Genomic DNA, 25,089 nt, shown 5'->3' on the forward strand with positions numbered 1-25,089 from the left:
TTCTGTCTCCCTTGGCCTTCTCTATATGGTCTATCTTTTATTGTGCAGAAGCTGCAGTCAGCAATTATTTAGGACAAACTGCTCTATAATGAGGTGTAGATTCGGTGTGTCCATGGAGGATGTGAGTTCAGGGTCTTCCTATGTTGCCACCTTGGACTGGAGAACTATCTGTGTTGCTCTCTTGAGGCAGAATTCCTTCCACTTCAGGAAACCTCAGTCTTTGTTGTTAGGGCCTTCAAATGATTACAACTATTAATCATATTTAATAGTACCTTTTATAGCAACATCTAGACTAGAGTTTGACTAAACAACTGGGTACCATAGCCTGGCCATTTTGACCCATCACAGGAAGAAATGTTGACGATTTAAAACAAATCATCATTCATATTCATGAATATGAAGTTTATTTCTACCAATTACAAATAAGGTGACCAGATAAACAGAATTATTGAATTGTGCTGGCAGAGTGGGCAGGTATCTTACATCAGGTCTGCTTTAAGGTTGGGAGTGTCATGTGTGACACTAACTTAGAGATGTTCATGTTGCTTTGAAAATTAGCAGTTCAAAACTGACAAAGTTGCTTTGCTCTAATTAGAAGTCCAAGAGGCAAGTTTTAATATTTTTTAAGTGTCTTTATTTAAAGAGAGAGTGTGTGTGCCGGGGAGGAACAGCTAGAAAGGGAGAGAGGGAGGGAGGGAGAGGGGGAGAATCCCAAGCAGGCTCCACGCTGTCAACATGGAGCCCAACACAGGGCTCAAACTCTCAAACTGTGAGAACATGACCTGAGTGGAAATTGAGTGGGATGCTTAACCGACTGAGTCATCTAGGTGCCCCAAGAGGCAAATTTTAGACCTAGAACCACATGTAGCAAATAAGAATTTCTCAAACAGTGCTAAAAGCAAGTCTGCAATGAGAAAAATGCCCCTTAAGGCAAAATAAAAACATACTAAAAAAAGGAGGGGGGGGCGGGCAGAAAGAAAAGATAGCCTAAATGCACTGGGCTGTAGGTGAACAGGTGTGGTGGTTTTAAACATGGCTCCAAAAATCCAAAAAAACATGGCTCTAAAACATGACACTCCTCCACTGAGTTTACGTCTCCTTCCCCTCAATCTAAGCTCTGTGACCGCTTGACTCATAGAATATGGTGAAAGTGACATCATGTCATTTTGGGGCCCAGGCCTTGAGAAATAGGGTTTTCACTTCCTGCTTCTTACAAAGATGCTTGCTTTTGGAACCCAGGCACCATGCTGTGAGAAAGCCTACACTGCCTAATGGAATAGAATTTACAGTCAGTGCCAGTTTGCCAGCTCCGAGTGGCCCATCTTGGAAGTGGATCCTCTTGTCCCAGTTGAGCTAGTTCAGTTGATGCCTGATGGAGCAGAAATGAGCTGCCCTCACTGAGCCCTGCCCAAAGTATTTATCTGTGAGCAAAATAATTAGGGTTTAAACCGCTTAAACTTTTGGTGTGATTTGTTACGCAGTAAAAGAAACTAGACTAGATGGTTGGCTGGGGTCTGGCTGGGCCTGTGGAGTAAGATGTAGCTAATACCAAGTGGGTAGGCAAAGGGTAGAGATGGACAGAGATTTCGTTCCATATGGGAAAGAACTGAGAATTCTGTATTGTTGGACTAAGATGCAGAGATAAAATATCCACTTTAAAGTGGATGAGTTAGGAAAACACAGAAATCAGATCAGCCTCAGTATCCAGATGTTCAAGCCAGGAAGGAAGAAATGGAAGCACAATTCAGGCCAGGATAATGGATTTCAAAATCTTGAGTGGCAAACAGGATAGTCTAGTTTGGTATTCATGGGCATATGGGCATTCAGGCAACTGGAACCAGGGACTTAGGTGAAGAGTCTGAGTATCGGAGGAGATCGAACCAGTCCCAAGAACTCTGGTAACCGTTACAATGGAGGTGGTGACAGAAAAGGCTTGGATGTTGAGTCAAATAGTTCCAAGACTAGAGCTCCACGGTCTTTCACTGGAGCTAGAATTGAGATTTGTGCTTAGCTTAAAGATGGCAAGGAGGAATGCCTGAGTGTAGTGTGAACTAAGACACTTCCTCTTAGTTCACATAACTAGTGAATATTTTAAGAATCCTTTTAGTATGTGCACAAATGAATATTGGACTCAAAGCAAGTTGTATACTAAAGGTTCCCGAAGAGGTTATTAGTCCTTGGTGAAAGCTAAGTGTTTATGTAGGCATAAATATTTGTTGATTGTTTATGACCTTTGGAGTTGGCCTTATTGGATTTTGTCATTCCCCGGCTCAAGGTTTTATTCTGAAAGCAACTTAGAATACAGCTGAATTCTTAGATGACATGTGTTGGATCCTCCCTGCCTACCCTCATGACCTCATTTCCTACTACCCTTTCCTCTGGTTAACTTGCTTCCAGACACATTGGCCTTCTTTCAGGTATGTGGCTTCCAAACTTTCTACTAAGCCAGGATCTTTGCACATGCTCTCCCTTCTGACTGGAAGACATTTTAATTCACTCTTTACCTGGAGAGCTTCTATTCATATTTTAGACCTCAGTTTAAATATCACGTCCTTCAGAGCTCCCTAAGCTCATTAGTTTCCTTTGTAGTTCTTTTCTAGTAACTTTTTCTTCTTTACTTTTACCATAATTGTTATATTTGTGCTTTTATTTAATTGTTGGCTCTCATTAGAATGTGACCTCTACTAGATGTGGGGACATTAGTTTTTAAAAAAAAATTTTTTTTTTTTTTTTTTTAGCGTTTATTTATTTTTGAGGCAGAGAGAGACAGAGCATGAACGGGGGAGGGTCAGAGAGAGAGGGAGACACAGAATCTGAAACAGGCTCCAGGCTCTGAGCGGTCAGCACAGAGCCCGACGCGGGGCTCGAACTCACGGACCGCGAGATCATGACCTGAGCCGAAGTCGGACGCTTAACCGACTGAGCCACCCGGGCACCCCGGGACATTAGTTTTTTTAATGACTGAGGTTGGGAAAGAGAGTAAAGTGACAGTAGGGCAGGTAAAATTGAGAGAATAAAGAACTGAAAGACAATTACAGTCTGAAGACGGGTTAATGGGGGGCAAAGCACTTAACACATCTCAGTAGCCCCTGATGATGAGACTATAAAATGAGTACTCTTAATGAGAGATCAAGAAATTTAGGACCTACAGAAAGTGGAACCCTGTACATTTGCTGGTGGGAACGTAAAATGGTGTAGCCACTTTGGAAGTTTGGCTGTGCCTCAAAAAGTTAAACATAGATAGTATGATTCAGCAGTTCCCTTCCTAGTAATAGACGTAAGAGAAATGAAAGTTAATTCTATACACAAACTTGTATATGAGTACATATAGCTGCATTATTCATAACAGCCCCAAAGTGGAAACAATCAAAATGTCTACCAAATAATGGATAAAATACGGTACAGTCATACAAAGGAATATTAGCCATAAAAAGGAATGAAGCACTGATGACACATGCTGTAATATGGATGAGCCTTGAGGACATACTAAATGAAAGACGTGAGCCAAGTAACCACATATCGGATGATTCCATTTACATGAAATATCCAGAATAGGAAAACCCACTTGGACAGAAAAGCAGGATTAGTGGTTGTCAGGGCTGGGGGTAGGTGGGTGTGGGAGTCACTGCCAATAGGTATAGGAATTCTTTTTGAGATGATGAAAATGTTCTAAATTTAGTGGATGATGATTGCACAATTCTGTGAATACACTAAAAAAACATTGAATTGCATACTCTAAGTGGGTAATGTGAATTGTATCTCAATAAAAATGTACAGTAATAGTCCATTTCCAGTACTTATGGTAGTTCTATAAAGTTGCTGCAAAGCTGAATTAACAGGTAACAGACCCTTGCTCTCAGGGGACACACAGGCAGGGTTAAGTTCCTGGAAGCCGTTGGTCACAAAATTTTTGTCAACCTATTTGTGTTTCTATTTGAAGACACTTGAAGCATACGGTTGATTTTATCACCACTGAACTCACAGCCCCTAGCACTGTAACTCATGCCTCAACAAAACTCTAAAATGCCTCTTTTCCATAAGGTGCATTGTAGCCTTTTTGCTCGTATTAGGAACACTAGACAGCACTTTAGTGCTCAGCTTGGGGGCCATTTTAAAAGGCTAAATCAACAAAAAGCACAAAAATACAAAAAACGTGGCATTAAATAGACTATGAAAAGGCTATTTGTCTACAGCATGAGAGCTGAAATAAGGCAGTGTCACTTGTTTGACTTTAGCTGGGAATGTGTGCATTGGGGGATTCAAATTTTTTGCTGCTCTGCACACATCTGTGAATGACTTTAAAACTGCCTTGGGTATTAGGATCGTGGGGTTATAGACAGTTTTATTACTTTATTACATTTCTAAAAAATGCTTAATTTTGAGAGAGAGCGAGCGAGCATGTGTGAGAGCGGAGGAAGGGCAGAGAGAGAGAGCCAGAGACATAACCCAAAGCAGGCTCCAGGCTCTGAGCTGTCAGCACAGAGCCCGATGTAGGGCATGAACTCATGAACCACGAGATCATGACCTGAGCTGAAGTCGGATGCTTAACCAACTGAATCATCCAGGCGCCCCTAAAATGCTTATATTTAATCAGCAAAAGTCTAGTCTGAATTTTTGGGCACAAATGCAGGCCTTCTCCCAGAACAAGTCCTCTGTCACCACAGAATGTAATTAGAATGCACTTTAGAATTCTCAAGTAAAAGAACTACTTACCTAGCTGTGCTCCTATCTGGAACCTGTACCCCTTCTCTCCATGTATTTGCTTTCACGTACAAGGTAAGGCCGATTTTACTTTCCAAAGTTTTGCAGTATTTGCTTTCAAAAGCATTTTCTGCATTTTAGTATCTTTTAATTTTAGATTAGCTTTTAAACCTCAAATCCTCTTAAAACAGGAAATGCTAGTTTTTGTTCGTAGTTCCTTTTATGAGGCTTTTGCCAAATTCAGGAATTTAGAGATAAACTAACAGTTTTAGGTTATATGTAACACTTTGGCAGGGGGAACAAATTTGTAAGTATCAAGTATTACATATTCATATTTGTGAACATAAATAAGCTTAATCAAATGTCAGAACTGGGCTACAAAATGACACTTTTGGATCAGTATTTTTCTCTTTCCTGGTAATCATTTTTTTTAAAAAGGGCTTTCAGGTGTCCTTTGGTTGGAACTGGTGAAAAAGTCAGAATTGGCTGATTCAGTGAACCTCACAGTTAAAATAGTGGAGCTTGGTAGAAACACGGTTATTCATCAACTCAAGAACTTCAAGTTCTAAGATCCTGTGGGGTTCTTTAGCCTCTTTTGATCTCTCATAATAACTTGAATATAATAACTTTAAAGGACTTTTTAAACTTCTCGTCACTGTTTTTTTTTTAAACCAATGCCAGATACTCATTTAATTGGCTCTCCCTGCCCAGACAGCAGTCCAATTAGTGTCCTGTGCCAATCCAGAAGTTTTGAAATGTCACCCCTTCTACTGTTCATCTGTATGTGGTAGCACCTCCTTGTGCTGCTTTTTCCACTGTCCATGACTGCTTCCCCTGCCTCTTGTTCTGAAGTAACAGCCACTGGGAATTAGTGCCACACTATCCAGGGTCTTGTACTATCACGATGACGGTTCTTCCCATTACTCTAAATGATCAAAGGTACATCACAGTCTGTCAAGACTTCTCATATATTGATTAACCAACTTGCCTAGGGTTTATTCTCTTCACGGCTTTAATAAACATACTTAAAATAGGACAGGATACAAAATGCTAGTAAAAATTAACCGATCTCTATTAAAATATTCTATATATAGTTTTCTGGTAGAGTTGTCTTTAAAGACTTCCAAATATCCTTCATTTAGATGGTTTAATTCTCGATTTATTTTTAAAGTTTCCAGATTAAAATAATTTATCCTGGGGCGCCTGGGTGGCGCAGTCAGTTAAGCCTCCGACTTCAGCCAGGTCACGATCTCGCGGTCCGTGAGTTCGAGCCCCGCGTCAGGCTCCGGGCTGATGGCTCGGAGCCTGGAGCCTGTTTCCGATTCTGTGTCTCCCTCTCTCTCTGCCCCTCCCCCGTTCATGCTCTGTCTCTCTCTGTCCCAAAAATAAATAAAAAATGTTGAAAAAAAAATTAAAACAATTTATCCTAAGATTAAGCTGACATAATAAGATTAGACCGATTTGATAAATTAGTAAGAGGTTTAAATGACCTAAATTCATTTGGATGAATGTTGTTCTGAGTGAACCATCAAACAGAGGGTCAAGCAACAAAAATCATCTTTTAAAAATGAATGTTTATTTCTGTGAGAGCGTGCACACACATGTGGATATGGGGGAGCGAAAGGGGGAGAGAGAATCCCAAGCAGGCTCCATGCTCAGCCCAGAGCCTGATGTGGAGTTTGAATTCACAAACTGTGAGATGAGGACCTGAGCCAAAGCTTAACCAATTGAGCCACTCAGGTGCCCCAAGAAAAATCATTTTTAATAGTGCATAAAAATTCTTTTGAAATATTCCTTATAGAAGGTATCAATAAAAATGTGTTCACGGATGAAAGCAATTTAGAGAAATAAAAAAATTGCAAATATAAAGCAACATTACCCACAATAAGTTATAAGTTTCAAGCAGTGTAGCCATTTTAATAATTTGGATAAAAAAGGGAGGGCTTCTACGAAAAGAACATAAAAAATACACTGAGAAATGTATCATTTTTTTAGACATGAAAGAACAAATCAGAATTTCAAATTCTCATTGATTTTTGAAACTTTATTTATATTTTGGTCTTAAAAACGATCATTTCTAAATTGGCTTTTCTGTAAGAAGGTAAAGCACAAAAATTTGCTAAATATCAGATCCACACAAATCCTCATGAAGGTTTTCTGTGTAGTCTTCATTAATGCAAATCGTTGTGAATGTTTCCCTCTTACTGTAGATCTTGAATCTGTTTTACAATAATGAAGCCATAAAGTTTTAACGCAACACATTCATTATAAACTATAACATTTCTATTCAAAGGAAAGCTGGGTATTACAAAAATATGAGAGAATCTGAGAATCAGGCATCTGTTGAGGCTCAGTCTATCTTATTTGCTTTGTAGTTTTTTGTTATGACTTTCAAAGAGCACACAGTGCATGGATGAGGCACAGCAATCCTCTCCCTTATTAACCTCCCGGATTTAAAAATCTGTCCTTTGTAAAACTGGACCAATTATTACAAACCATCATTTGCCTAATTAACCACAGGTCTATTACAAAGCATTTTGTTAGTGGTCCCAACAACTATAGGAGGATGGAACTTTATTAAAAACGAGTTTTGTTAAGCGTGCCAAATCCCTGGGTAACGTGAGCTGTGCTGCCACTTCAACTGTTAATTAGATGTTTAATGCCTCACGGAAAAAGAAAGAGAAGGAAGCAAAACTACAATATTCTCTACGTACTGTAATATTTCATTTGATAAAGTCACAAAAGGATAGGACAAAATTGAAGCAAGATTTATATGCGTTCCAACTTTTCACTCAGGAATTCCTCTACACTGTCTGTGTTCCACTTGAGGATGCTTAGTTCTTCAGCAATGTTCCCATTGTCGTCCAAAAGCTTTAATACAGGGTCTGAACCACGAACATACTACAAAAAAAGAAGGACAATAATGAATCATTATTATCTGCTTGGAAGAGGCTTCTCAGCCTCAACCCAAACCCAAACCAATTCAATCAGGTTAACCCAATAAAAATAAGGCTTACAGGACATCACAATAGGTCTTCCGGGATTTCAAAAAAAAAAAAAAAAAAAGAAAAAAAAAGAAAATCACATTTACCTCTAAAAAGAAAAACACCTGTCGGTAGCAAGATCATTTGAGATTTAAGATTAAATGTAACATATTTATTGCATACACTTAAACTCTAGATGAGCTTAAAACTTAGAGGAGGCAGACAAGTTCCAAATGAGAATGGCTGGAAGTAGGCTGTGCACACAAATTATCAGAATTCTGTATTGGATTTTAAATTTTCTTTAAGAAATCCAATGATTTTGTTGTTGTTATAATTAGTTGACTAATATTTTGACAGAATGGAGAAATTCTAACTCTGGCTAAATGTGATCAACACCATCAACAAACATATCCCAATTCATTTCAAAATCAATCTTCATTGCTAAATTAAGTAGAACTACATAACTAAAGATGTAGCAGTGATGATGAAAGCAGCTCTTAGACCTTTCAGCAATTTATGCTTTAGTTTTTCTAGATTGTGAACTCTAGAGCTGGAGACAAGCTCTGATGTGATTACCAGCATTTGGTATATTCTCAACCCATTTGTGGAGTTCAGAAATATAGGCCCTCTAGGTTAATGAATCAATAACAATACTATGTAATCATTTTTGGTTAATTATCTACAAAGTAAAAGATTTGACTATTCAAAACCTCATTTTAGTCTACAAGAGATAAACATGTAGAATGTAGTTGTAAAAATCCTCAACCAAATATTGTCAAATCTAACAATGTATAAAGGAATTACATGCCATGGTCAATTTAGATTTATTCCAGGTATACAAGCCTGGCACAACATTTGAGAATCAATGGATATAATATATCGTCCCCAATAGGCTAAATAGGAAAAATACATCAGTAGATGCAGAAAAAGACATCCAGTTGCATGCTTCAACCTGGATGCTAAGTGAATTAAGTCAGCCATGAAAGGACAAATACTGCATGATTCAACTCCTATAAGGTATCTAAAGTAGGGAAAATCACATAAACAAAGTAGAAGGGTGGTTGGCCAAGGGCTGGGAGGAGGAGAGGGGGAATTAGTGTTTTATGGGTATAGAGTTTGTTTTGCCAGATGAAAAAATTCTACAGATTTGTTGCACAAGGTGAATATACTTAATACTACTGAACTGTATTTTTATAGTTAAGATGATAAACTTAATGTATCACAAAATTTTAAAATGTAGGCTAAAGATCAACAGATATACCAAAGAAGATAAATAGATGGCAAATAAGCTTATGAAAAGATGCTCAATTAGGGAACTGCAAATTAAAGCTATGAGATAATACTATGTACTTATTAGAATGGCTAAAATGCAAGGCACTGACTATACTTGATGCTGGTGAGGATGTGGAGTCACAGAAATTCTCATCCTAACTAGTGGGAATGCAACATGATACACCCAATTTAGAAGACAGTTTGGGGATTTCTTATAAAGCTAAACAGGCTTACTATGTGACCCAGCAACTGTGCTTCTAGGTAATTAAACAAGTTGAAAATTTATGTCAATACAAAAATGTGCATGGCGGCTTTATTTGTAATTGCCAAAAATTGGAAGTGACCCAAATGTTCTTCCATTGGTGAATATAAAAACAAATGATGGTACAACAGAATATTAATAATATTTATTGTCAAAAAGAAATGAGCTATCCAGCTACAAGAAGATATGGGATCCAATCTGAAAAGGCTACATACTGTATGATTCCAACCATATGACATTCTGGAAAATGAAAAAACTACAGAGGTGGTAAGATCAGTGGTCACCAAGGGTGACCAAGGGTTTGGGGTGGGGTAGGGAGGAGGTATGAATAGGTACAGCATAGGAGATTTTTAGGGCAATGAAACTATTCTGTAGGAAACTGTAATGGTACATACATGATATTATATATATTTGGCAAAACTCCTAGAACTACACAATATAAAAAATAAACCCTAATACAAACTACAGAATTTATGAATACTGTATCAATATTGGTTCATCAATTATACCACATCAATGTAAGATGTTAATAAGGGAAGTGGGGATGAAGTAAGGTGAGAGTAGGGAGGGAGTATATATAGGAGCAGTGTACTTTTGGATCAGTTTTTCTGCAAACCTAAAATTGCTCTAAGGTATTAAAACTATTCAAATATTTTAATTCAGAAAACAATACTGAAGGAAAAAAAAAAGGATTCCATTAAAATCCTCTTACCTTGATTTGTAGTCCTCTGAATAGTTTGGGTTTATCACTCCTGACGAAAGCTTAAGAAAAAAGAAAAAGATTCAAATTGTTCACTTCTAAACTCAAGCTAGCTACAAAGATTAATACGAAAAGTATAAATAAGCTCAATAAAACATTAGATCTTCTACAAAAAAAAACTAAGGAAATTAAAATACATAAATAAGTGGAAAGGCATATTATTCAATGGGAAGAATAAATATTTTAAGGTGTTGTTTCAAACTAATCAAAATCCCAAATTCCAATGGGATTCTAAGGGCTTGACAAAATGGCAGTAAAGTTCTGTGAGAAGAGTAAATGTGTAAGAAGTCAGGGTAGTTTAGAAAAAGTGAAATATGGGAGGAGAATTTGTTCTATTAACATACTATGTGATACCAATACTAGAATAGTAAAACAGATGATGAAATCTGGAGAAATTCAAATATCTGCATAAGTTGTTTAATATGGTAAAACTATCAAATCAGAGCGGGAAGGAGAGAAAGATTGTGTGTGTGTGTGTGTGTGTGTGAATTATTCAAAACACTGGAGGGGTGCCTCCCACCCTTGATTTTGGCTCAGGTCATAATCTCATGGTTCATGAGATTGAGCCCTGTCTTGTGCTGTCAGCACAGAGCCTGCTTGGGATTCTCTCTCTGCCCCTCCCCTGCTCGTGTGCCTGTGATCTCTCTCTGGGAAACAAACAAACAAAAACGAAACACTGGAGAAAACTGTCAAACTATTTGGGGGAAAAAAATGGATACAGGCACCTGTTTTTCGATCTTATATCTAATGTAAGATATATAATATAATCTATTATATAATCTATTATGTATTATTCTATTATCATATATATCTCAATCCACATGGATTAACATTTTCAGTTCATTCAACAAATATTTATTGCATATCTAACTGTATGCCAGACAACAGAGATAAAGCTATACAAAACATGATTCCTGCTCTTATGGAGTTTACAGTCTGGTGAGGAAGAAAGACGCTAAATAAGTAATCACTAATAATTTCAACTGTGAGAAGCATTACAAGTTTAGAATACTGCCATAGTATTTAAAATAGATGACTTGAATGTGGAATATAAAATTCCTTTCCTAATCATGACCATAAAGGAAATACTTTATTGATATGCCTCTATAAAAATGAAAACTTCAGGATAGCTGACACCACTAGAAACAAAATTAAAACACTAATATACCTAGGAAAATAATGCCCACCATGTAATGTAGGGAAGAGTTCTTATTAAGTTAAGAAATGCATACTAGATGGAGAAAAGGGCTAGGGACAGGAGCATGTAATGTACAAATATACAGATGGTCATAAACATTTGAAATAAATGTTCAATCTCACTAAAAATCAAATGTCAAAACAATGAAGTGCCTCATTCAGAGTGACAAAAGTTAAACACATTTAGGGTTAGAGAGGGGGTGGAGAGAAGGATTTTTCTGGGGGTTAGTTGTGGGAGAAATATGAGGACACATATTTCCAGACAGGTATTTAACAAAATGAACCTGAAGTCCTAAAATGTACATATTCTTTAAATGTGAAAGTCCCCTTCTAGGTATTGATTCTGAGGAAATAATTGTACAGTAATGCAAAGATCTATAATATATAAGGTCCTGCTAACCAAATCTAGAAACTTGGGGGAAAAAACTATAAACTTGTAACAAAAACTACAGGTTAATAAGTATGTTAATAACATGGACTACATTATAGAATGCATCCAATCATTAAAAATTAATCTGTTTAGTGACATAGAAGCAAACTCATATTTGTAAATAAAGGCCAGAAGCACTATACAAAATCTTAAATTAACCCAGCATATATAAAATACCTGGTATAATACACAGAACCATTTAAAAAAAATGTTAACTATTATTTTAATAGGGGGTTATATCTGGAGTACAGGGTTTGGAGAAGTTTCAAATGAATGCTTTTCCTTTTTTGGGTCTATATTTTATCAATTTTTTAGTAATGATCACGTTCAATTGTTCAAGTGAGATGTTTCACTTAGATACTTGAGAGTTCTTAGATTTTATGGTGATATACATGCTTTTGAGAACTTACTTTTTAAACTTACAATTAGCAATAACAAGCACTATACACATTTCATTACGAAGGTCCTTTATTGTCCTAAATGCAAGTATATAAAACGAAGAGCGGTAAATAGTTTTTCTTTTTAAGGTTAAGAACTTGTCGGAAAAGACCCTTATCTGTATTTTCCCTACAAAATTTAGTTCAAAATAAAATTGGTCATTAGTCTGCTTATTAGGATTTCTTCTCTATCAACTTCATCCTTGTCCAAATACTCTGCAGATTCCTGAATCCCCAAACAAAAATGGTCTCATGATATCCTGTTGCATTTTATACCATCCCTTTGGCAAAGGCTATATGCACACCTGTGCAAAACACTGCTTAACTTGAAGTGTGTTCTCTACTGCCTAAGAAATCTCTCTGGGGAAAAAGACTACTCTTTGTTCTAAAGTTGTTTTTTTTAAAGTTCATTTATTCATTTTGAGACAGAGTGTGAGCAGGGGAGGGGCAGAGAGAGAGAATCCCAAGCAGAGTCCCTGCAGTCTGCATGGGGCTCGATCTCACAAACCATGAGATCACGACCTGACCTGAAATCAAGCTGGACACGAAATCAAGGTGCCTAGGGAAAAGGACTATTCTTATATATATTTTTTGTATCCATTTAATAGAGCCTAGTGCATTTAATAATGTTCATTCATTTATTCAATAGATTTTTAATAGGCTGAAATGAACAAATTTAAATTTAATGTCACTAATGACTATTTTCACTAGTTCTTTGCTCTTTGCTAAGCACAGATCTATAAAGCCTCCTAATTTTCAATGAGGGGAATATCTGTTAAATACTCAGTAGTAGCAACTCACATTTTACAAGCTGTGAAGTAATCTTTTAACAGATAAACTTGACTACTTTTCTGTACATATGGCACTAGGATGGGCTATATGACAGTATAAGCAGGCTCCATGCTCTGAGTAGAGCCCCACAGGGTGCTCGATCCTACAGTCCTGGGACCAGGACCTGAGCCAAAAATCCAGAGTTGGATGCTCTACCTACTGAGCCACTCAGGCACCCCCAGAAAGTGTTCCTATGCCAACTTATTTGTCAGTTATAAAGGCAGTTTTGGGAATAATCCTTTAAAGTGATCAAATATACAGAAGTGATTAGACAACACATGAAATATTTTAGCTTTTCACTCTAGATTCTTATCAGCATGTCATTTATGCAGCAACCCTGTAAAAATAAGAGCTGAGCTGTGCTATACATTATTTCTTGGGAAACTTGCAGAACTCCTGTAATTCAGACTCTTGAGAGTTAACTATAAACAAAAATAAAAAAATCTATCCTCGTTTCAAAAAAGATAAAATTGAGGATGATGGGATAATAGGAAGGACAGTCTCGAAGCTAAACATGTTTGAATTAATGTAGTTCCAAAGTAAGTAAAAATATAAATGAAAAAAGATAATATACTTGACTACCTGTAATGATATGCTTTTGATCACATCACAAGTAGTCATACAATGTACTGGTTTTAAGATTTGAGTATAAGGGTGTATAGCAAGTATGGTTAAAACTTGTGGCTATCACATGAAATTATAAGGAATGACAATTTGATGTTTTCTTGTTAGTAAAAACAACTATTTGAATCAGAATGTATTCTAAGTAAAAATGTTGCATCATATGCAGAAACAACAATACAACAACAGCAACAACCACAAACTGTAGAACTGAATTCTCAACTTTGCTCAAGACAGCTTCTGGGTACTTAAAAGAGTGTATCTAAAATAAAGAAAAGATACTATTGTATACAAACCATCTGGAGTGTAGAATTAGGAGTCATGTGGGTCCTCCCAACAAGACAATGTTTTTTTAATTTGTTTTATTTTTTTAAATTTACATCCAAATTAGTTAGCATATAGTGCAACAATGATTTCAGTAATAGATTCCTTAGTGCCCCTTACCTATTTAGCCCATCCCTCCTCCCACAACCCCCCCAGTAACCCTCTGTTTGTTCTCCATATTTAAGAGCCTTTTACATTTTGTTCCCCTTCCTGTTTTTATATTACTTTTGTTTCCCTTACCTTATCTTCATTTGTTTTGTCTCTTAAAGTCCTCATATGAGTGAAGTCATAAGATTTTTGTCTTTCTCTGACTAATTTCACTTAGCATAATAACCTCCAGTTCCATCCACGTAGTTGCAAACAGCAAAATTTCATTCCTTTTGATTGCCGGGTAATACTCCACTGTGTGTGTGTGTGTGTGTGTGTGTGTGTGTGTATGTATGTATGTGTGTGTGTATACATACATATATATGGACATTTGGGCTCTTTCCATACTTTGGCTATTGTTGATAGTGCTGCTATAAACATGGGGGTGCATGTGTCCCTTCGAAACAGCACACCTGTATCCCTTGGATAAATGCCTAGTAGTGCAATTGCTGGGTCATAGGGTAGTTCTATTTTTAGTTTTTTGAGGAACCTCCATACTGTTTTCCAGAATGGCTGCACCAGCTTGCATTTCCACCAACGAAACAATTTAAAAGCACTTAAAAATATCCAGAGAAGAGCAACTTAAATAATTGAAAGAACTTGGGGAGACTGGAGGTACAATAATGAAGACAAACTAAATATATGACTTCTTAGTACAGAATGATAAAGTCAGAAAAAGAATGTTTGAAGACTATAAATTCATCAGAAATATATCAGCCAATGTACACACAAGCTTTTCACTCGAATTCCACCTGTCAAAAGTGGGGCACCCTTAAATTAGGTAAGTTTCATAAATCCATTCATCCACTCAATAAATATTTGAATTCTTCTTAATACGAGGAACAGTATTAGATAGATTCTGGGCATATTAATGACCAAAAACATTAAAATTCTGTGCTTTAAGGAGTTGCTAGTTTGGTAGAGGCAAAAGACCAACAAAGCAAATAAATACATTATAAAATTAAATAATGGAAACTGTGGAAGATAAAGGAGTGAAAAATTTTGTCTAAAGGCCGCACAAAAACAATGTTTGAACGAAGAGCAGTTGGCCAGAAGAACTGAGAAGGGGCCTAAGTCAGGAGAAACATGCAGTGTGTGCAAAGACTTAAGAGGTCAGAGTTCAAAGAACTGCAAAGAACTAGAGACATGAACTAGAAAAGAGAAAGCACGTTGTGATGGGTCTTCTACATGATATTATGGAGTTTGACATTTATTCTGTATGTGATCGGTAAACTATAAAGGCTTTTAGGCAAGAGGGCCACAGAAACCAAATATGTCTAATGGGAAAGGTCTTTTTGGTAGTTGTGTAGAAGATGCAATAGAAGAAAGAAAAGGGAACAGTGATACCTAGACCAGATAACAAGTAACTAATCCTTCTGGAGAAAGATGCCAAAGTCTTGATTAAATTCCTAGAGAAGGCCAAGGGAGTGAGATTTGAAAGTTCTTGAGGAGAAGAGACAATTTGGTGATTAACTGCATATAACGTGTAAAAGAAGTGAAAGAAAGGTTAATCATGATTATTTTATGCTTTTGCTTGGTGATACTGACATCTGTAGAAAGAGGACAGAAGATACTATACTTTCAGAAGAGGATTAATTCAGTTTTTGGACATGCTGGGTTTAAGGCCTTTTTACCAAAAATGTGGGCTGCAGGGGCACCTGACTTCGGCTGTGCTGACAGCTCAGAGCCTGGAGCCTGTTCCGGATTCGGTCTCCCTTTCTCTCTGCCCCTGCCTTGCTCACACTCTGTCTCTGTCTCTCTCAAAAATAAATAAACATTAAAAAAAATTTTTTTTTAAAATGTGGCCTGCAGCCTGTAGGATATTAGCAAGAAGAATCTCAGGATCCACCCCAAATATACATTCTGCATTTAACAAGATCTGATGATTCATATGTAAATAGGCTTAAGGTACCCATGAGATCATACAAACAAAATTGTTCACTTGCAGTCAGAAATGTGATCTCTGAGGCACCTGGGTGGCTCAGTTGGTCACACATCGAACTTCGGCTCAGGTCATGACTTGTGGGTTTGAGGCCCTCCCCCCCCCCCCCCCCCCCCCCCCCCCCCGCCTTGGGCTCTGTGTTAACAGCTCAGAGCCTGCAGGCTGCTTCCAATTCTGTGCCTCTCTCTCTCTCTCTCTGCCCCTTCCCGCTTGTGCTGTTTCTCTCAAAAATAAGCATTTAAAATTTTTTTTAAAAATGTGATTTGTAACAGCAGAAAGATGTGACCTAAAAATACAGATTAGGAGTCATTAGGTAAATACTGTAATTGGAACTGAGGGAGTGGGACATTCAAGGGAGTAAGAAAATACAAAGTTAGACCTTGACTGCAACTAGTATTTGAAAGGTGGGTGGTAGATGAGATGCCAGAGAAGAATGGAAAGGCTGTTAGATGTAGGAAAAACTAGGAGGTAAGAAATTCAAACAAATGAAAGGAAAAGAGTTTCAAATGCTGGAGTTAAGACAATACCTACCATTTAATATCCTCAGTACTGAAATAGTGCTTGACACACAGTAAGCACTCAGTTAAGTACTCACAGAATTAGTGAATGGTTTACTCTGTATTTGTTGGTGCCACACAGTGATACTTAATCCTCAAAACAATCTTATTATATAGGTATTATAATTTTATACCATCTATTACCCATTTTAGAAATGAGAAAAACTGATGAAGCTAATACTAAAGAATGATACTGCTAGCAAAACTCCAACGTAGCACCATAATCCTAGCCATCAATACCAATCAATCACAGTTAGTATGAGAAGTGAAAGCCTATGTCCTATCTCAGTTCTGTATTACTTCAAATTTTTTTCTGCCTCCAAAGGTATATCCTTTTTCTAAAAAATTAATTAATTAATTTTGAGAGTGAGAGAGAGAAGCAGAGAGACGATCCCAAGCAGGCTCCACACTGCCACCATGGAGCCCAACACAGGGCTCAAACTCATGAACCACGAGATCATGACCTGAGCTGAAATCAACAGGACGCTCAACTGACTGAGCCACCCAGGTGCCCCTAAAGGTTTCTGATTCTAATACGGAACTGGCAAACTATGGTCTGAGGGCCAAAGTCTAGCCTGTTGCTTTAATAAATACAGTTTTACTGGAACAAAGCCACACTTATTTAAATACTGTAGTATGGCTGTTTCCATACTACAAAAGAGTTCAATAGTTGTAGCAAGAGAACTTGTTGCTGGTAAAGCTGAAAATTTTTATTTAACTTTTCACAACAAGTCTGCCGAGACCTGCAAAATTTGGGAAAATTGATTTTTTTTTGAGACACAGATACGTTTAACATTGTAAGACTCATGCTTCAGAAGGAATTGTCATTATTAGTTATGCTACCACAAGTGATAAATCATTAGGTCGACAGGGCCACTCCAAAGTGACTCCTATGCTGGGGAAGGGGAGAGATAATCCCTCACACCAGCATGCCTGTAGTTCATGAAGCTGAGCCTCTTAGTAGTTGAACAGGCAGGAAGCCCTGTTCTTCAGTGTGCTTGTAGCTGTGGCAGAGAGGCTAACTGCACACAAGTAGGATGACTGCTGGCCCCACCCACCAATGAGGCCACATCAGCTATAGCGGGACCTCTAATAGCACAGGGAACAAATCCTGTTCCGGTGTGCCCACAGTGGGCAAAGTGGGTGACTGCGATCAGCTGAATGGAAGGCAATCACAGCGCAACCATAATAAGGAGAGCACATGCAGGCCACAGAGGGGACACCCATGGAGCACCTGATTCTGGTGAAAAGAATGGACTGCACCATAGGACACTGCAAAACCACTTCTACACAAGGTTACTGCTTTCCAAGACCAAAAGCTATAGCTGACATACCTAATATACACAAATACAGAGTAAGACAAAATGAGGAGACCGAGGCATATGTCCTAAATGAAAGAACAGAACAAAAATCACAGTGAAAGAGCTAAATGAAACAAATAAACAATATGTCTGATGAAGCTTTAAAGTAATGCTCATAAAGATACTACTTGAGAAGAGTAGACGAACACAGTGAGAACTTCAACAAATAGGAAAATATAAAAACCAGTCAGAATCGAAGAATTCAATAACTAAAATGAAAAATACACTAGAAGGAATCAACAGATAACAGAATGAAGAAGAATGGATCAGTAATCAGGAAGACAAGGTAATGGAAAGCAACCAAACTGAACATCAAAAAGAATAAGAAATGAGAACTGGTTAAAGGAAATTTGCACTGTCATCCACTGTAACACATTCATATTATAGGGATCCCAGAAAAAGAAAAAAAAAAACAAGGGGTCAGAAAACTTCTTAAAAAAAAATTATAGTTGAAAACTTCCCTAACCTGGGAAAGGAAAGAAACAGCCAGATCCACGAAGCATGCAGAGCCCCTAACAAGGTAAATCTAAGGAGGTCTGCACCAAGACCTATAATAACTAAAGTATCAAAGACTAAAGATAAAGAGAGAATCTTAGAAAACAGTTACGATCAGGGAAATCCCATTTTTCACAAGAAAATTTGAGGCCCGAAGGAAGTGGCATGATATACTCAACGTACTGAAAGGGAAAAACCTTCAATCAAGAATAGGCAGTAAGGTTATCATTTAGAAACAAATAGTTTCCCAGACAAAAGTTAAAGGAGTTCATCACCAGTTAACTAGTCTCACAAAAAATGATAAAGAGATTTCCTTAAGCAGAAAGAAAAGGCCACAATGAGAAAACTAGGAAAGGAAAAATTCTCAAAGGTAAAAGCAAACATATAGTAAAGGTAGTAGATTAAATACTTTAAAGCCAGTATGGAGATTAAAACACAGAAGTAGTAAAATCAATTACATCTACAAAAATTAGTCAAGGGAAGGGTGTCTGGGTGGCTCAGTCAGATAACATCCAACTTTGGTTCAGGTCATGATCTTGTGGTTCGTGAGTTGGTGCGTCACATCCACATCGGGTTCTCTATCAAGACAAAGCCTGCTTTGGACCCTCTGTCCTTCTCCCTCCCCAACTCGTGCTCTTACTCTCAAATATAAATAAATGTTAAAAAAAATTAGTCAAGGGATACACAAAAAGACGTAAAATATGAAATCATACACACGAAATGTGGAAAGGGAGGTTAAAAACAGTGCTTTTAGTACTTTTGAATGCTTTTGAGCACATGTTCAAATATAAGTGGTCATCAACTTTACACAGAATGCTATACAGAGAATGTTACATATGAACCCAATGGTAACTAAAAATAAATCTGATATACATAAAAAATAAAAAGGAATCCAAGCATAACACTAAAGCCATTAAACCAAAAAGCGACAGAGAAGAACAGAGAACTACAAAACACAAAGCAATTAACAAATGAAAATACATACCTATGAATAATTAATTTAAATGTAAATGGATTAAATGCTCCAATCAAAAGACACAGGGTGACTGAATGGGGGGGGCGGAGGGGGGGGGGAAAGACTGATCTATATGTGGTTTACAAGAGACTCTTCAGGCCTAAGGACACACAGAGTGAAAGTGAAGGTAAGAGTAAAGATATTCCATGCAAATGCAAGGGGAAAAAAAAGTCGGGGTAGCAATACGTTTGTCAAAGACTGCAGCAAGAGACAAAGGGAATTACATAATGATAAAATAATCACTTCAACAAGAGAATTTAAGAATTACAAATATCTCTGCACCCAAAATAGGAGCACCTAAATACATAAAACAAATATTAACAGGCATAAAGTAAGAAATTGGTAATAATACGATAGGTGACTTAAACACCCCACTTATATCAATTCATAAACATTTGGACATAAAATCAACAAGGAAAAAGTGGCTTTGAATGACACATTAGACCAGATAGACCTAACAAATATACACAGAATATTCCACCTCAAAACTGCAGAATATACATTCAAGTGCACATGGTACATTCTCCAGGCGGATCATCTTAGGCCACAAACAGGTTTAAATAATTTTAGAAGTCTGAAATCATATCCTGAATCTTTTCTGACAATAAAGGAATGAAACTAGAAATGAACTACAAGAAAAAAAACTTGAAAAAGAAAAATACATGGAGGTTAAAAAACATGCTATTAAACAACCAATGGGTCAACTAAAAAAAAAAAAAAAAATCCAGGAAATAAAAAAATACACGGAGACAAAGAAAAATGGAAACAACGGTCCAAAATCTTTGGGATCGAGCAAAAGCCGTACTCAGTGGGAAATTTAGAGATATAGGCCTACCTCAAGAAACAAGAAAAAATCTCGAAAAGCCTAACATTACACCTAAAGGAACTAGAGAAAGAGGAACATACAAAGCCCAAAGTCCGTGAAGGGGAATAAAGGTTAGAGTAGAAATACATGAGATAGAAACATGAAAACAGGGGCGCCTGGGTGGCGCAGTTGGTTAAGCGTCCGACTTCAGCCAGGTCACGATCTCGCGGTCCGGGAGTTCGAGCCCCGCGTCAGGCTCTGGGCTGATGGCTCAGAGCCTGGAGCCTGTTTCCGATTCTGTGTCTCCCTCTCTCTCTGCCCCTCCCCCGTTCATACTCTGTCTTTCTCTGTCCCAAATAAATAAATAAACGTTGAAAAAAAAAAATTAAAAAAACAAAACAAAACATGAAAACAATAGAAAACAAAAAACAAAAAACACCAATGAAACCAAAAGCTGGTTCTCTGAAAAGATAAATAAAATTAACAAACCTTTAGCCAGACTCATCAAGAAAGAGAGGACTCAAGTAAAATTTATAAATAAAGGACAAAAAACAACTGACACCACAGAAATACAAAGAATTGTAAGAGAATATTATGAAAAATAACTAACTTCCCAGCAACACACAATGTTCCAAAATAGAATCAGGGAGAAAAGAGAGTATGTATTTTAAAGGACCAATCATGTGTGATGAGACTGAATAATCTAAAAACACCCAATGAACAACAAAAAAGTCCAGAACCAGATGGATTCACAAGTGAATTCTATCAAACATGTAAGGAAGATTTAATACCTATTCTCAAACGTTGCCAAAAAATAGAGGAGGAAGGAAAGCTTCCAAATACTGTATATTCTGAGGCCAGCACTGCCCTCACATGAAACAAGGAAACTACAGGCTCATATTCCTGATGAACACAGATGCAAATATCCCCACCAAAATATTAGTAAACCACATGCAACAATACATTAAAAGGATCACTCATTATGATCAAATGGGATTTGTTCTAAGGATGCAAGAGTGGCTCAATTTTCGCAAATCAATGTGATATATCAAATTAGTAAGAAGGATACAAACCTTGTGATCTTCTCAATAGATGCAGAAAAGGCATTTGACAAAATTCCACATCCATTCATGATACAAACTCAAAACAAAGTGGGTTTTAGAGGGAAAACAGTTCAACATAATATAGGCCATATATGAAAAAGTCACAGCTAACATCACACTCAATGGTGAAACACTAAAAGTTTTTACTCTAAGATCAAGACAAGGATGTCCACACTCACAACTTTCACTCAACATAGTACTGGAAGTCATAGCTGTAGCAATCAGGCCAGAAAATGGACGGCAACCAAATTCATAAAGAAGTAAAACTGTCACTATCTGCAGATGACATGATACCTTATTTAATAAAAATTTTCTTTTGAAAGAGAGAGAGAATGCATGAGTGGGGGAAGGGTAGAAGAAGAGGGAGAGAGAGAGAATCATAAACAGACTCCATGCTCAGGGCAGCGCCTAACCCGGGGCTTGATCTCATGACCTGAGCCAAAATCAAGAGGTGGATGCTGAGCCATGCAGGTGTCCTGGCATGATACTTTATATAGAAAACACTAAAGACTGGGGCGCCTGGGTGGCTCAGGTGGTTAAGCGTCTGACTTCGACTCAGGTCATGATCTCCTGGTTTGTGAGTTGAAGCCCCGCGTTGAGCTCTGTGCTGACAGCTCTGAGCCTGGAACCTGCTTCTGATTCTGTGTCTCCCTCCCTCTGCTCCTCCCCCACTCAGGCGAGAGAGCGCGCGCACGCGCTCTCAAAAATTAACAAACATTAAAAACAAAACAAAACAAAAAACACTAAAGACTACCCAAAACAATTTGAACAGATAAATTCAGCAAACTTTCAGGATACAAAATTAATACACAGAAAGAGAAATTAAGAAAACAATCCCATTTAAATTGAACCAAAAATAATAAAATACCTAGGAATAATTTAACCACTGAAGTGAAACACCTATATTGTATTCTGAAAACTATAGGACACTGATGAAAGAAACTGAACATGACAAAAACACATGGAAAGATATTTTGTGCTCTAGAAACTTGGAAGAATTACTATTGTTAAAAATGTCCATACTACCCAAAACAATCTATAGATTCAATGGAATCCCTATTAAATACCAATAGTATTTTTCACAGAATTAGAACAAATAATCCTAAAATTTTCAGAACCGTAACAGACCTTTAATAGCCAAAGCAATCTTCAGAAGGAAAAACAAAGCTAGAGGTAACACTATCCCAGATTTCAAGATAAAGCTGTTAGTAATCAAAACAGTATGGTACTGGCACAAAAACAGACACATAGATCATGGAACAGGAGAACCCAGAAATAAACCCATGCTTACACAGTGAATTAATCTATAACAAAGGAGGCAAAACATACAATGGGAAAAGTATCTTCAATCAATGGTACTGGGAAAACTAGACACGTATATGCAAAAGAATTAATAAACTGGACCAGTTTCTTACACCATTCATAGGGACAAACTCAAAATGGACTAAGGACCTAAATGTGAGACCCAAAATCATTAAACTCCTAAAAGAAAACACTGACTATAATCTCTCAGATATTGGCCTTAGCAACATATTTATGGAAATGTCTCCTCAGGTGAAGGAAAGAAAAATAAATTGTTAGGACTACACTAAAACAAAAAGTCTTTGCACAGCATAGAAAACTATCTACAAAAGGGCAACCTACTGAACAGGAGATCTGCAAATGACATACATGAGAAGGGGTTACTATCCAAATTACATAAAGCAATTACACTACTCAACACCAAAAATCAAACAATCTGATTAAAAAATGGGCAGAAGACCTAAACAGGCATTTTGCCAAAGAAGACATATGCAGGGCAAACACACATAAAAGATGCTGAATATCACTAATCACGAGGGAAATGCAAATCAAATCCATAATGACATCACCTCACACCAGAGTGCCTAATATGAAAACGGTAAGAAATAACTGTTGGCTATGATGTGAAGAAAAGGGAACTTTCCACTCATGCACTGCTGATGGGAAAACAGTATGGAGCTTCCTCAAAAAATTAAACAGAAACACCATATGATCCAGTTATTCCACTACAGGGTATTTACTCAAAGAAACAAAACACTATTTTGAAAAGATATATATGCACTCTCTTTGTTTACTGCAACGTTACTTATCATAGCCTAGATGTGGAAGCCACCCAAGTGTCCACTGATAAATGAATGGATAAAGTAAATATGGTACAGGAAGAGTTCTGGCCCAAGATGGTGACTCAGGAAGATCCTGAACTCACCTTCACCATGGCCATGGACACAACAAAAAGAACTGAGGGCTGAAAAGAACAGCTTCTGCACAACACAAGATAGAGACCACATAGAGAATGGCAGGAGAAGAGACACTAAGGAACTACAGTCGGGAGGGATAGTACTGAGGGTTAAGTAGATTCATCTGCCCTGTGGAAAGCCTGCTGCACTGGCCCCTAGCCCACGGTAGCCCCGGATCCCTTGAGGCACAGAAAAAGAGCCAAGGTTTAAAACAGCAACTAGAACTTCAAGGAACTAGCTCCAGAACCTTGCCAAACAGTGAGGAAGCTGCTGGAACTTTGTCTGGGTCAAAAGAGGGGGTGAGCGCCATGGTTTACATTCCCTTTCCACTGTGACAGTGCAAACAAGACCAGGGTTCCCATCCCACACCAGCCACAGAAACCCTGGGGTGTAGACAAAAAATGGGTTTAAAAGTTTACCAGAATTTCAAGATCCAGCACTAGAACACTGCCAAATGGTGGGATTGCTGCTGGTACTCTCTCCAGGCTGGAGGGGCTGGGCAGTACCATGGTTTATGTTCTCCTTCAACTTGGATAGCTTGGATGGGAAGAGGGTCCAGGTACCCTAACCAGCCTGCTGCTTCAGTGAGCCCCAGAGCCCACATCAGCCCCAACCACCCCACCAAGCAGCTCTAGCACAGTGCACTCTGGGACACCCCTAGCTGGTGCTCACTATAGATCTAGCAGTTGTGCCAAGGTGATGCAGCACTCTGGGCCCACAACCTCTTTGGCTTCAAATGGCTTCCTAGGGCACCCTGAGCACACAGTGCACTAGGGACTCCTGGCTCTCACCTGCTTCAGCTCTTGGAACCCCCAGCGCATGCTGGCCCAGATCCAGTCCTCTGCCAGGACACCCCTTCACTGAACATTCTGGGACACCCTGGCTTACACCCGCTTCAGCTTCAGCTGTCTTACCAGGATACTTTCTACCTGGAGAGCCCTGGGATAGCAACAACCAACACCCACTGTGGTTTCAGATCTCCTTCCAGGGCACCCTCTACACAGAGAGCTCCAGGACCACCTTGACCACACCCACTTCACCTACAGATGTCTTACCAAAATGCCATGTACACAGAATACCATGGGACCCCCAGGCACATGCCCCACCTTGAATCAAGCTGCTTTGCCAGGGCACCCTCTGGAGGGCCCCAGGACACCTCAGCATGCATTTGATCAGCTTCACAGTCTACACAGGGGACGACAATACACAAGACTGTTCTTGCAAGTTAAGAAGTAGTTGTTCTGCCTAATCCACAGAAACAAGCACAGAAAGTAAAGCAAAGTGGAGAGACAGAAGAATATGCTCCCAATGAAAGAATAAGACAGAACATCAGGAAAAGAACTAAATGAAACACAGACAAGCCTTGTGGCTGACAGAGTTTAATCATAAAGATGCTTACTGGATTGAAGAGAAGAATGGAAGAAGTGAGAACTTCAAAAAGGAGAAAATGTAAGAACCAATTAGAGTTGAAGAATACAATAACTGAAATGAAAAATACATTAGGAGGCATCAACAGTAGGTTGGCAGATGCAGAAGAATGGTTTAGTGATCTGGAAGACCTTAACTGCTACAGAAAGCAACTGAGCT

At 38.1% G+C, this 25,089-nt stretch overlaps 1 protein-coding gene across 2 annotated transcripts in view; it reads right to left on the reverse strand.

Annotated features, from left to right (window-relative positions):
* Positions 1-6,730: 6,730 nt before the first annotated feature.
* The window catches only part of SELENOF (selenoprotein F), a 59,422-nt gene continuing 41,063 nt past the window's right edge, over positions 6,731-25,089 (reverse strand). The window contains exons 4-5 of one of the 2 annotated variants that reach the window (XM_043575499.1): positions 9,932-9,981; positions 6,731-7,602 (exon numbers count right to left, since the gene is read on the reverse strand). In XM_043575499.1, the coding sequence (XP_043431434.1) occupies positions 7,471-7,602; positions 9,932-9,981 (182 nt within the window). In that variant the 3' untranslated portion in view covers positions 6,731-7,470. The remainder of the gene's footprint in view (positions 7,603-9,931; positions 9,982-25,089) is intronic. The other variant, XM_043575500.1, reaches the window with a different exon arrangement.

The sequence above is a fragment of the Prionailurus bengalensis genome, chromosome C1, assembly GCF_016509475.1.
Source record: "Prionailurus bengalensis isolate Pbe53 chromosome C1, Fcat_Pben_1.1_paternal_pri, whole genome shotgun sequence".
Taxonomy (NCBI): Eukaryota; Metazoa; Chordata; class Mammalia; order Carnivora; family Felidae; genus Prionailurus; species Prionailurus bengalensis.